The following is a 14,524-nucleotide window of genomic DNA, read 5'->3' as shown; positions in this document are numbered from 1 at the left end:
GAGTTTCCATGAAACATCCAGCTGCGATTGGTCACTAACATTCTGCTGAAAACTGCGGAGGTTTCCTGCAGTTCAGTCATTTTCAGTGATTGGGATTTTTCAATTTAAACCTGGCTAAGTTTTCATATTCAATTAGCTTCTAGCATCTCAAGGCATCACCTGTTACGATCCTTGGCCTGTCCCCGGGTTGTGGGGATGATCTGGTTAGGGGCCAAAAACATTTTGATTAAAGCAGACAAAGTTTGAAATTTGAGATGCACACTAAGTGAATAAAGCCATAAGATTCCACAGGTTTTGAGCAAAAAAAATTAAATTTTACTGTACAAGTTCAGAAGGATAAAACAGTTTACAATATCTATCTTGTACTCTAACATTTGGGATAAGTATAAAGTACTGTGAATTAACAGGCAAACTGTGGTCGAACACACCACACTACAAAATATATGCTAAATGCGACCAAAACAAATTCTATGGATTTCTCAGCAATCCACCACGACATGAGTCACACTGTGAGTCAACCAATCTCCCTGAAACTTCGTCTCTCTCGTAAAGATTTTCAATTATCACCTTTGAAGATCTTGCCTTGGAATTCTCTCCAAAGGTCTCACCAACTCAGATGGCTTGAACAACAGCCCACCTCACAGGGTTTCAATCTCGACTTCTGAGACTACGTTCCCCTGTGTTTCCGAGTACACTCAAGCATCAACTTACAATCAACTGCAGATCTTCAGTCATGCCCAGCAGAACACTGCTACTCCAAACCTTTGTACCTTTGCCCCAATGGCTCGCAAGGGAGTCACCAACCTTTGGCTGCCTTCATGGGTCTTCTGGGCTTCTCTCGAGCCCATTTCACTTAAAGTCTGCTCCCTGCAGTCCTTTCTCTAATTGGGGCCTGTTTCTCTGCTCCTCACTCTTTCCTAACTCAACTGGGACCTCTCCCTGTCCCTTACCTAGGATATTTGCTAGCTGACTGACTAACTAAAACTGACTGATCAAGAAGTGCTGTTCACTGATGCTTGAACTGATCTGGTGACCTATTACAACACTCCAAGAGGGTCCCACCCTTTTTACCAGGCAGGAACAAATGTAACAAGCAGTGGAACCTCCTGTTCCTTAAATATTACAATCTCCACAGACTTCAAGCTTGCATAGCACACCAAGACATAGAATGAATGGATTTCATAACACATCCCATTCATTATATTCTAAATTAAAGCTCTGGAAGAACTGATTAACTCAAATATATTGACCCATAGTTTGAGGTCAGCAGCAAAGCAACAAGACATGTTAGTGACCTAGAAGAAAGTTGCCGACAAAGCTCTAGAGAGCTCGGTGGTATGTATTTCACTTATCCTAATGTTAATTTGCACTTAGTACCAAGTCCAGGCACTCAGCAACCATGATGTTATCAAGAAGAGAAGCAGCCACTCATAATAAAATATTCTCACAGTCTGAAAACCAGAATGCTAAAAGCCTTGATTATCCTTCACATTTTTTAATGTCATTTTACAGAACCTGAAATAAATGATTGGGATACACACGTGGGGTTAAAGTAGAAGCTGAAACAACCATAATTTTTTTCTTTTAATTTTAAAGCTAGATCTTTTTTCTTACAATAGAGAAATGTGACATTACACAAAAATAACAATAATGATGTACTTAGTACTCCATTATAAACCTAGTTATACCTTATTAAACAAGGCACAACTTTTTCATGGGATTTTACAACAAAACTAATAGAGTAACACAGCAAGTTCTCATCAATTCACCGCTTTCTAATTGACGGCAAACTAATGGGTCTTCAACTGGGCACCCCATGGAGAGCCACAAAATCACTAACAGTAGATTCTGGATTTTCATGTTTAACTGTGTATCTGTGAACTCCATGGATTGGATTTTCCCTCTATGGGTGGGAAGCAGAAGTCAAGGATGTTTTTCACTGGGGTTTTGATGGTGACACCCCTTTATGTGGCAATGAGACAACTTCTCCATTCAATTAAGGGAGGTGGGCGGGCTCTTGAAGATGTAGGGCCAATTAAAAGTCTTCCCGCTGCAAATGAGCAGCAGCCTGCAATAGATGGTAAAGAAATGAGAGGGTGCTACATATGGAGGCATCCTCTCACTGACCTTTTTTTTTCAATCTTAAATTAAAAAACAAATATAGCAGCAAGGCAACCATTGTTGGGGGGAATGCTCTACACAGCCATCTGTGGCTGCACCCACACCCAAGCAGGCAGGGAGGGCCTCATGGCCTTCCTGGAGCACTAGACTGCCAGCCTGCTGCTAGGTGCCCACCTCCAGACAGTTAAATTGTTCCCAGGAAAATTTCAGTTGGACCCCTTCAGTTGGCCTTAACAAAGTTCTTAATGAGCCTCATCAGCTACGCCCTGTCATGTGGTAGCAATTAGCCCTGCCGGCCCCAAATGCAGCTTCGTCGAAATAGCCAGTGGTGGGAACGGTATCAGGAATTCTTCTTAAAAAAGTCATGTATATTTAACAATGGAACTCCATCATCAAATTCATCTTAGCTCTCATGCTATAAATAAAGAATTTTCAAAATAAATTATGCTTTGAACAATACTCACCTAAAAATGTGCTAGATATAAATTCAGAGACCTGATTGCCAGATCGGCTCATCTCAGAGAGGTGAGTAAGCTCTCGATTGAGCATCCTCTTGAACTGTAAAAACAATACACAAGAAAAATTAATAAATCTCAATTTTCTGTGATAATTTGGTGTTTGATTTAAAGTTTTATAGATTTTATTCAATGTGCTTGCTATCGGAAGTTCTGTACGTATAATTTGGATGCACCCTTTGCAATGGCCATTATCATTTTCTTTCAATATACGCTTTACCTATTCAATTTTCTTTACATTTTTACAGAGTCAGGGTGAGTCGGGAGGCCTTTAAAAACGGCAGGCGGGACCTGATTCTGGGATCCCTGCCCCCATTTCCACTTCAGAAAATTTTCACCAGTGCAGGATATGTCAGGCATCTGGCAATTGTGTACAAAGAAGGAGACATCTGTTTTACCACGTGGCTTCATTATGAATGCTTGGTTGAACTCCAAGAATGACTAATCTACTTAGCTCATGAGGCAATGATGACACAGAGAGGAGTGCAAGCTTTGTTTGACAGATATCTGTATTACCTTGAAATAAGTTATTCTTTCTTTGATATGATTTTGTCAATATCTCAATGTTTATTTACACAAGATTAAGAGGTCTGAAGTGGTTAAAAACTTCTGACATTGATACAATGAATGATTGTGATTGACTATAGGATGAGCAGTTCTTTTCAAAGTATCTTTTCATAGCTTCTGCTTATGTTGTCAGTTTCAAGAGCATTTAAAAGGCTTGCCAGACTCACCAATGGTCCGCTGTTTCTGTACATAGTGGATACTGGGCTAGTGGGTATAAAAGATCCATGGGGGGATGGAAGGGGTATGGGGGTATGGAAGAAATATGAAAGGGGAATGGGGAGCATGGGGATATAAGCGGGTATGTGGGACATGAGAATGTATGGGCAATATGAGAGGGGATAGGGGAGGGGGGAGAGGGTGAGGGGTGAGGACTTGAGAACCTAATAGTTATGGTTACAACTGGGCTGATGTTCCAGAAAACGAAGGTAGGCCTTCTAGGTTACCAGCCAGCTTCCGGTCCCGCCTCAGGCCTGCCTCCGGAGGCGTCGGGCCTGACTCCATCCCAACCCTGCCTCCCCAGAATGAAAATAGGGTGGGTGGGGTCCTCTTAACGGGGACGTGTTTGGGAGATCGGGATCTTGGTGAATCCCAATATCCATCTTCTTGATAGAAATGCGGCCCTTTATATGTTAGTTCCTTGCTTTATGTTTTGTATTCAGATCTCACAAATCTTTAATAGAACATAAGAATTAGGTGCAGGAGTAGGCCATTCTGCCCCTTGAGTTTGCTCTGCCATTCAATAAGATCACGGCTGATCAGATATTGGCCATCATGCCACATTCCTGCCTGCTCTCCATAACCCTTGACTCCTTTCTCAATTAAAAATCTGTCTAACTCCACTGCTCGCTGGGGAAGAGAATTCCAAACACTAATGACCCTCTAAGAGAAGAAACTCCTCATCTCGGTCTTAAATGGGAGACCCCTTATTTTGAAACTGTGCCCCCTAGTTCTATACTTCCCCATGAGGGGAAATGTATTCTTAGCACCTAGCTTGTCATGCCCCCTCAGAACCTTATGGCCTGGATTTTCACTCCCAAGGTGGGTGCGCTGAGTCGGGAATTTTCTCAACTTGCCATGGATAAAAGTGCCCTGAATGGCAGGATCTTTGTTCTGGGGTATGGTTAGTCAGATATACTAAGGCCCACCATCCTGGATGGCGATCGGAGGGGGCTATGGGGCTGCTGAGTGACAAGGTGGCTGTTTAAAAGGCCAGCCTCAAGTTCTCTGCGATTTCATCTTAGTTGTTTCCTTAAACATTAGGCCCTCTACCCCTCACCCTTCACACCCCCTCAAATGCTCACCCACACCCCATGCTTATACATGCCAACCAATGCACCTACACCAAACTCCATGGCCCTTCATACCCTCCATGCCAACCTTTGCACTTATACCCAACCCGCATGTCCCTTTATAGCTCCAATGACAATTTAGTGCTACCTCATGCCAATTCCTGAATCCCACCCTTTGCCCTTACACCATCCATGTCAACTTGCCCAGTATCCACCATGGGCAGGCATCAACAGCCATGCTGAAATGAACCAATATAGTTCTAAATGTCTATTACAGACTTCACTATTAAAAATTCTCATTCAAAAAAGCCCATTCAATACATTTAAATCTGGTCAAGTACTTAACTCCCTATAAAAATAAACATATCCCAACATTAAAGACAGTTAATCCTTTAATAACCTCTTTGGGCTCTCAATCCAACTGTGAATTTACAGCACCCCACACCATGATAACGATTGGTTGTGGAAAGCAGACAAGCATTAATAATGCTATAATGACAGCACTGCGAGTTATGTCAACCAGCAGCTATTGAAACTGCTAGAACAGACTTTTATCAAACCAGACACAGCCAGGCAGTTACTTGCAATTTTTAAAGGGCTGGCTATTTAAATAACTTGACAGATTGACAGTTCTACAGACCCTTTCTGTCCTTCATGAGCATTTACAAGTTTCCCATCTGTGGGAGACACATCTTGCCCTGGTTACCCTCTCCTCTCCAGTGAAAATGGTTGCTGCCAGATATGGGGGCGAGACTTCTGGATAGGGAATCCATCTGCCATCTTGCATACACAGTGGAATCTCCATGATTTTGCAAAAATCCAGTCACATATATATATATATATATTGATAATGTCATTGCATATAACTTAATAAGGTTGAATGCTCTGCACCTGGCACAGACTGTCCAACTGCCTTGTGATTTTTCAATTTCTTCATTCAAGTTTTTTTTCACAATTTTTTGGTTTTTCTCTGTTAATTTCACCCTCTCCCATGAATTGATTATACATGGTGTGAAAAGGTCTTGAATTCTTCCAGGGCTATGGTTCCTGTGGCCATTTAGCACTCCACTCAAGAGTAAGTTTTTAAAGTGAGGGTGCAATTTTCCGAGTCCTATGGATGCAGATTTGGAAAAATGAGGAGGCGTTGATGTATTCCTGCTGCTAGGTAGCTTATCCATGAGTGGGCTGGAAAGAGAATCCATGGTGGTGGGGAAAAAAATCACAGTTGTTAAAGGACCAATAAGGGATGACTGTGACATCACTGGCATTTTTCCACCAGCGGATTGGCCTCCCACCACATGCGGAGGCTGCCAGTGCCTTAGAGGCGGCCTTCCTGTGGCAGGTCAGGGAGTCATTGGGGCCAGAGACTCCTTGCCCCAAAAAAGAGGCTGCAAACTTGAAAGATTGCAATCGCAGCTGTGACCACTTGAGTGGAATATCCACCTTGATGCACCTATTGGTCTAGATCCTGGTGACTGGGTCCTGGCCTTGATCACTGCTGTGCAGGCTAGCCTGGGTGCCTCTATGTTGAGATGCTCTCATGGTTTTGGACTACCTTGCAGCGCCCAAACTCCTGGGCCAGAATGTTCGGCTCGCTGAGTGGGGGCGGGGCCCGCTTGTCGATGCATAAAATGATGTGTGGTGACATCGGGCATGCGTCCTGACATCACTGCGCGTCATTCCGATTTTCAATTCGGTGTGTGCTCACCAGAGTCGCTGCACGCCCGCCAAAATGTCAAAGGCCATTTAAAAACTAATTAAACCAATTAACATAGCTGCCTGTCCAACCTTAAGGTTGGCGGGCAGGCGAAGAGCCCAGGCGGCCTTCACATTTTTCAGGAAACCTCATCCACAGGCGGGATGAGGTTTCATGAATGATTTATGAGTGAAATGAAGATTTTCATTAAAATTCATAGACATGTCCCAGTTTGTGTGACACTTTCACATGAGGGGACATGCTCTACTTTTTTTTTCTTTATTAAAATTTTTGAAACTCATACTTATCTCCCTGAGGCAGCTCTGTGCCTCAGGGAGATTTCTGCATTCTTTTGTGTGCCTGCACGAAAGAGCACAGGCCCCGACAGCCTACTCCCCCCGGCCGCACAGGGAGCGCTCAATGCTTCCGGGAATGCGTAACACTGGGCGGGCCTTAATTGGCCCGCCTATGTAAACTGGCTGCGCACAGCCGATCATGGGCGGTGATGGGCTCTGCGCCTGCCATTGCCTGCTCCCGCTCAAGCCCCCCCCCCCGATGGGGAGAAAATTCTCCCTCTGGTAATGCTGTTGAGGTTCCAGATCTGGCCCTCTGATTGTACCCACAGCTTTGAGAGCCTGCCCACCATCCATAATTGGATGGTAAGCTTGGAAGTGGCCAATTATGAGGCTACCTCCTGGAAGATTGTTGAGCTGGTCTCACTGCTGGTTGAGTGGGTTCGGAATCCCCATTTGGCCCTGCATCAGGTTCCTGAAGCATGTAGAAAATCCAGCACTGAGCATCAGCAGGATAGTTGGTTGTTTTGGAGCTGGATTACTGCAGGGACCAATCCTAGCCTCACCTGATATCCACAGTTGTGTACTAACAATAGCCAGAGTTAAGAGTCCCACAACCAGCGGATCAGAACTAAGCTGTGTAGTCCTGCCACATCCAGTCAAGAATGGTGGTGGACAATTAAACAACTATCTGGAGGAGAAGACTCCACAAATAACCCCATCCTCAATGATAGGGGAGCCCAGCACATCAGTGCAATAGACAAGGCTGAAGCATTTTCAATAATCTTCAGCCAGAAGGGCCAACGGATGATCCATCTTGGCCACTTTCTGAGGTTCCCATCATCACAGATGCCAGTCTTCAGCTAGTTCGATTCACTCCATGTGATATCAAGAAATGGCTGAAGGTACTGGATACTGTAAAGGCTATGGGCCCTGACAACATTCTGGCAGTAGTACTGAAGACTTGAGTTCCAGAACTAGCCACGCCCTTAGCCATATCATTCCAGTACAGCTACGACACTGACATCTACCTGGCAATGTGGAAAATTATCCAGGTATCTCATGTCCACAAAATACAGGACAAATTCAACCCGAGCAATTACCTCCCCGCTAGTCTGCTCTCAGCAAAGTGATGGAAGATGTCGCTGACAATTCTATCAAGTGGCACTTATCCAGCAATAACCTGCTCACTGATGTCAATTTCATGACACAATTTCCAAACTGACGAAAATGGCAAACAGTGAAAATTGCTGGGGAAATTCAAAATTGTGGCCCTGCAGGCCTCCACTTGGGTTTGCTCTGAATAGGGAGATAAAAATTCAGCCCCAGGTAGTTCAGTAGAGACCAGAAATCAAATCTGACACCTTCCTGGTCCAGTTGGCTCAGGTACTCAAAGTGTTAACCAGCTAAATTTTAACAAGGAAAGGTTAGGCAGTTTTTATGTGAATTAACTTGCAGTGAGGCAAAATACCAGGGAGACAAATGTGAAAAAAATCATCAGAATTTTGCCATGCCTTTTATTTTCGAACTAGCTAGTCACAGAATTATTGATGGCCATGTGCATATCTTCTCAGGTGGAATTGCACAACTGGAGCCTGAGAAGCTAAAAATGCAAGTAAAATAGAAAGAAGTCTACCTGAAGATGAAGGGCAAGACTGAAAACAAGTGATAACATATAGTTCTTCCATAATTTTACAACGTAAATGTAATTTCCATATTTTTATACTGTTCCCTGGAAAAATTTCAACTCATAGAAAGGTAGTCATATTAGATGAAAGCTCCATGCTTATTTTTAGATTAGATCTGGCTTTTTAGAACCATGCAATTTCATTATGTAAACTTAACAAGAGAATTAGTTGCTTCAGAGAAAATTATCTTAAGAAACAGCTATCTTTGTGAGAACTTTGTTCAAGGTTATTATCAAACTTCAAGTTGATTGATATTTAGAATGCAAGCCAAAGCAATTGGACAGATCAATACACCTGCTGCCTTAGTGCTATAAAACTCAACCAGGATTGCATTTTGACAAAATGCAAGCAGCTGATCTATAGTCATCAGATGAGGCTTGATAACATGTTTGAGCACATTGCCATCACATGATAAGATGGCTTGAACAAGCAAAATCCAATGTCAAAATGGTGGTAGTGGGTGGTATTTGGGAAAAGGAACTTGGGGATATCACAGTAACTAAGTTAAGTGCATCTTAATATAAAAACTATTATTCAATTATTTTTACATTTAACAAAATGCTTAATTAACAGCAATGAAAAGGGTTGAGAAGATCAATGTCTTATTTTAGTACATCTGAGTAACGGTTGTTAAATGTGAAAGGAAGGTCAACAGACTGAATTTCCAGATATGGCTCAATCTATAAAATGTACTGATAAACAACAGACTTAATTATATGATCTGAGTGTGAACCACTAAGAAAGGACATAATTGTTTCACAATTAATCTGATAATTTACTTAATCATTAATTCACCAGGTTGTTAAATAGAAACATTTTCAGTTATTTTAATGAATATTACTCAATAATATTAGAAAAAGTTATTCCTGTTCATCACTAGGCTTTAATATGTTTCCTTTTAACTTATTTGGTTAAATCTCCATTCATGCAGATTCTGGGAAATTAGCAGAGTACTTATTATAGGGAGGAAATTTTACAGGTTAATCTGGACACAAATTAATGGGTTCCATGTCAATAAACTTCAAATTGGTGGATTATTTTATTTTGTTGGTGGATTATTCCATCCTGATTAACAGTACATATGTGCCAGAGAGTCCCTTGATGTTCTAATAGCCATGTTCATTGCTAAGTAAACCACATTGCCGACTGAATTCCACTTACATTAAGCATTACTTAATTTTTTAAAATGCTTATGATACATAATAAAAATGATATAGAAAAGCTTGTTTTTTTTTAATTTATGTGATTGATTCAAATTGGAAATAACTCCATTATATCTCAGAGGACTCTCTACAGAAATGTGTTTCAGCAGTTTTGCAATTACCACCATATGCACTGAATTAACAAAGGCAAGTGTAAAGCCAGAGCCAATACATAAAGAGGGCAGCTGCAGCACAATCCCCGCAGATACATTCACAAAAATACACATTCAGATACAAAGGTAACAATAAAATTACATTGTTAAAAATGGAAACCTCTATTATTATAATAATAATGATTATTTTAAATTCTATATCAGGTTAAAAACAGGTTTGGTTTACATACCTTTATGTAGCCCCAAGAAACAGAAAGCAAATAATTAGCTTCAGGCATCTTGCAATTCTGTTCTCACAAAAAAACCCACTAAGAAATGTTGTAAAATCTGGAGTTCCCCAAAGACTTGGATCGAAGCAGTCTCAGAAATCAGTAAATCAGATTATTCATACAGCAGGTATGTCTGGAAAATATGGTTCTTAAATCCCAATGCTTTGTCACCTGTTTGATATAAAGTGGCCATTTGTGGAATCCAGTTTGGTATAATAGAGTTTACAAAATCAATGGAAAATCCTGGCCAAAAGGAGTGCTTTGGAAAGATATCTATGGACAAGAATCTCTTTGGAATATTAGTTAATGAATAATGCATGTGAGGATGCTTCACTGCTGGAAGGACTGGTTCTGCTAACAGATACCAAATAAGGGCTTGAACACACAACTGCCATGCACGCTATTCGGTGAACCCACCTACTTTGCAGACATGACAGCCAATGAATTCTTATTCTGAAGAATAGAGACAAGAGTATGCTTCTCAAAAAGCTAGGTACCTGCTGCTGATTGGCCAAATGGAGAGCATATCCTCGGGGATTAGGGGTTTGCTTCATTACTCCATTAAATGCCATTTAATAATAATTTTCCTTCAGTTTAAGCTCTATGCAAACGCTTGGCTAAGCTTCATATTTCATTGTCATCTAATAAAAAGGAACTCATTGTATATCACACCTTCTACTCTTAATCAAAATATAAGAGTAGTATAAAATGTAGTCAATTATTTCTTGTTTCTTCCTGCACTGTTTAAGCATGCCTCACTGAAATGACAAAGGAGCTCCACTGACGACATCTGCAGAGATGCCCGCAGGCTGTACCTTCCCAGGGAGGATGAAAGGGAGTAAATTGTGATAGATTAAACAAAGGCAGTAGCTGAATTCTTGTCTCCTACCTTGACGCTTACATAATTTCTTTCATCAAACGAGCTTTGCCTTAATTCAGTCCATTGATCTTTAGATTGAAAAAAGTTTTGGATCTAGCATTTACATCAATATTTCAATCATGAGAAGAATGAAATTGTTACTGAAATGTTACTGCTTTCCAATCGCACTATAAGATTTGTAATATGTTTTGCAATTTCAAGCAAAAAATATTTTGAATAAAGCACTGTAAGGATAGGACATAGCCTATGAAAACAAGTAGCCTTTTTGCCATTTAAGGTAGTATGGCAAGCTAAAGCTATAGATAACAATAATTAGGACATATCTTCGCAAATTTGCTAGCTACTGGAATTTTGAAAATTTGCATTGCTTACTGCTCACTGTCTGTTCAGCTGCCTTGGTTCAGCAAATGATGGTTAATATTTCCTTTAAACTTGTGCATGCTGGGGGCTTTGATATATGCAATGATACAGTATGAAAGTGGAAACTACACACAGGAGAAACAACATGCTAAGGTTAATTGCTGGTAACTTATGCAAACCACTGAACAAGGACATCCTTTTGATTATATCAATGGAAACAACAGAATCTCAGCGAAAGCTACCGGGTAGGTTTTACATGGCTTTAGTTCCAGAGTGAAGTCTCGTCTGAAAGAAGTGTAGAAGGGATGATCTGGCATCGAGGTCAGCCTGCCCAATTTGTGGGCTTTCTGATTTTCCAGTGTTTGAAAAAGTAAATTCAATGACGGTGCTCTTTTAACACAGAGCTTTGCTAGCTGGTGGCATAGATAGATGTTGACCTAGAATACTACAGTTCCAATTCCACGTCATGTGCTCCCATCTTTGTATGGGAGGAACAGGTGACCTTGCATTTCTGGTTACCAAAGCTCTGCGCTATTGGAGTTTTCCTCACACTACAACTGAGTCTGTTGTGGACTAATTGATTGAGATTAAGTGCTAAAATTAGTCAACAACTCCATTATTGTTGTAACCAGAAACCACCAGGATGGCAAAGGGCAACTAGATGGGCCTTGGTGGCCATTTTTGCTTCTTATCAGTGGCAGGCACATTGCAGGTACTATTCATCTCTTCTAAACCCAGCAACTTCAACATACACATGGCGGCTGAAGGTTTCAAAGCTGAATTTAAGTCTGGAGGACATGTCTTCAATGCTCCAAGCCAGAGTTACTTCCCATCTGCCTGGATGAATGCAGCTCCAACTACACTCACAAGTTGGACAACATCTAAGGCAATGTAGCTCATTTGGCACCCCACCCACAGTGCTATTCCAGGCAGCTTAGTGGTGGAGGATAGAACTGAAGGCTAAACTTTACACACCTTATAAGCCTTAGGAGCACTGGTACACCCTGCAGTCAATGCCCACCACCTGAACACAAGTAAATACTCAATTACTGTACAATTAACATTCACTGCCTCCATCACCAGAACACTGAGGCCGCAGTGTGTACAATCTTAACTCCAAGCAATTCCTTTGTTATTTCTAACTAGTGTTAGTTGAGTATGGGCACTCAAGAGTTCTTCTGTCCTCTTCTGCTGGAGTGATGTTAGGAAGCTGTTTTCCCTGAAACTGGAATTTTCCATAGAAGTTGTCACTTGAAAATTGGGATGAATTGCCCACTAAATGTCTGCAACTGATGGGCGAAGTTTTGCTGTGTGATAAACCTCTTCCAAGATTTACTCTATTTAAGAGTTAATTCACATTGGAGAACAACTAATTCCCACTAGAAAATTGCAGTTGGAGCTCTAAAGCTAACTACTATTCTTCCCTTTTTCAATAGGTTTGCCTGAGCCAATTAGTCCAAGTGGACAGGTAAGTTATCTGCTCCTAAATGATTATTTGACATTCTTGGTTTGGTCATTAGGAGGAAACTTGATAAATATTCTCTCATCTGCCCCAAAACAGTTCTTATGACAGTCCTCAATTTTTTGAAAAGAAGCTAAAATAATGAAAAATCTAAAATAGAGGATGCATTCCAATAAATATTTAAATACAGATCTCATCCAGCTCATACCAAATCTTTTTTTAAACTATGTCATGACAGCAGACATTCAAACCACATGACAGAAAAGGGAGTCATCGCTGAAACTCATGTACCAAAACATCTGTTACTTAAATTCTTGAGCAAAATTTCCATGAGCATGGTACCTCAACACATTGACAACAATTAAATTAGCAAGTGCTAATTCTCATAAGAAATTCTTCAAATATGCAATTTCAAACATGCTTCAGCATTATTAATTAGAAAAGCTTCACAAAGGAAAAAGGAGACTGGTCCAAGTGTTTTTTTTTAAGATTTGAGCTTAACAATCACATGAGGTGGGGAGATAAGACAATGGGAGCAAGAGAAGTGGATGGAGAAAGGGTAACGGACCCTCTAATTATTTTGTGGAGTGATTTGATTAAGCGCTCATCCCTTTCGAATTTTTCAATATGATGCAAAATTCAAAAATTCACATGACTGATGCATAATGAATATTACAGAGAAAACTTTTTACTTTAAACACTGGCATTGTTTACATTTGTGCATATATATTGAATGATTTTAATTGCTCCACCAATGGTGGCTATGCCTTAAGCTGCCTAGGTCCTAGCCTCTGGAACTCCCTCCCTAAACCTCTCAACCTCTCTTTTCTCCTTTAAGGCCTACATCTTTGATGAAGCTTTTGGCCATCTACCCTAAGATCACGTTCTGTGGCTTAGTGTTGGATGTTGCTTTATAACCCTCCTGCGAAGCACCTTAGGATCTTTTATTACCTTAAAGGTGCTTTATAAGTACAAGTTATTGTTGTACTGAGATAGGTTAACAAAGCAGTTAATATAGCATATGGGATCCTGAGCTTTAAACAGAGGCACAGATTACAACGGTTGGCACTAGTTTGGCCTCAGCTGGAGTATTCTGTCCAATTCTGTGTAGCACACTTTAGGAAGGATGTCAGCGCAGACTTAAGGTGACTGGCAACCGAACCAGAGGTAACATAACCAAATCCCATTTACACAACAAGTAGTTAGGATTTGGAATGCACTTTCTAATTGGGTGGTGGAAACAGAATAGTAGCCTTCCAAAGGGAATTGGATAAAAGGAGGAGAAAAAAATTGCAGGGAGATGGGAAAGACTGGGGAGATTGGGCTAACTGTTCTTTGAAAGAGTTGGTGCAGACTCAATGGGTTGAATATTACAGTCTGTGGCGGTGATAGTACGACCCGAAAGTGAATGGCTTGGTGAAACCCGCCCTGCTGTCCAGGACACCGAGTAATACTGCAGTCCTTCAATTAGAAGCTGCAGGTGGGTTGCTAGACCACAAGGGGGAAGACAGGTTGTCTGTCCACCCAATGGGACTTAGAGGGTGGGAGTTGTCAGGCCATGACCTGGATGGAGGTCATGGTCACTAATTTAAAGAGACACCTGGCACAGGACTATGACAGGTACACCAGGGATAGGAGTTTTCCTGAAGGAATAAGATTTTGGTGCAGTAGTATCAATACTTACAAACATTAACACAGGTGAGTGTGAATTTTTAAATATTTTTGACTGCTTTCATAGAAGGGAAAAAATTAAGGACCTTTGGCAGTGAAGACACAGCCCTGGAATGCATTCTAAGCACAACCATGATGAAAATAGGGACATAGGGATCAAGTGACTCATAACTAACTTTCTCTCTCCATAGACGGCTGAGAGAAAGGAGCCAGATAATGGGGATGGACATCCCCAAAGTTCAATGACGACTCCCTGTGAGCCCTCCTCCAGGCAGGAGGTACTCGTACTGGCCAATGGAAAGAGAAGACCTCCCTCTTGCAGCAACAGAGGTCAATAGCATTGGGGATGTCCAGAGAACCTGGACTCAATATTGAAAGAGGCTCAATGATCTTTTAAG

The 14,524-nt window shown here is 41.3% G+C and overlaps 1 protein-coding gene across 6 annotated transcripts in view; it reads right to left on the bottom strand.

The window, feature by feature from the left end:
* The window catches only part of pde4d (phosphodiesterase 4D, cAMP-specific), a 1,628,454-nt gene that overhangs the window by 24,173 nt on the left and 1,589,757 nt on the right, over nt 1-14,524 (bottom strand). For all 6 annotated transcript variants that reach the window (XM_041186415.1, XM_041186370.1, XM_041186378.1 and 3 more), the window contains one exon: nt 2,586-2,679. In XM_041186415.1, coding sequence (XP_041042349.1) covers nt 2,586-2,679 — 94 coding nt within the window. The remainder of the gene's footprint in view (nt 1-2,585; nt 2,680-14,524) is intronic.

Source organism: Carcharodon carcharias, chromosome 1 (assembly GCF_017639515.1).
Source record: "Carcharodon carcharias isolate sCarCar2 chromosome 1, sCarCar2.pri, whole genome shotgun sequence".
Classification (NCBI taxonomy): Eukaryota; Metazoa; Chordata; class Chondrichthyes; order Lamniformes; family Lamnidae; genus Carcharodon; species Carcharodon carcharias.
Note: the sequence above shows the minus strand (reverse complement) of the source record. Positions and strands in the feature narration are given on the sequence as shown.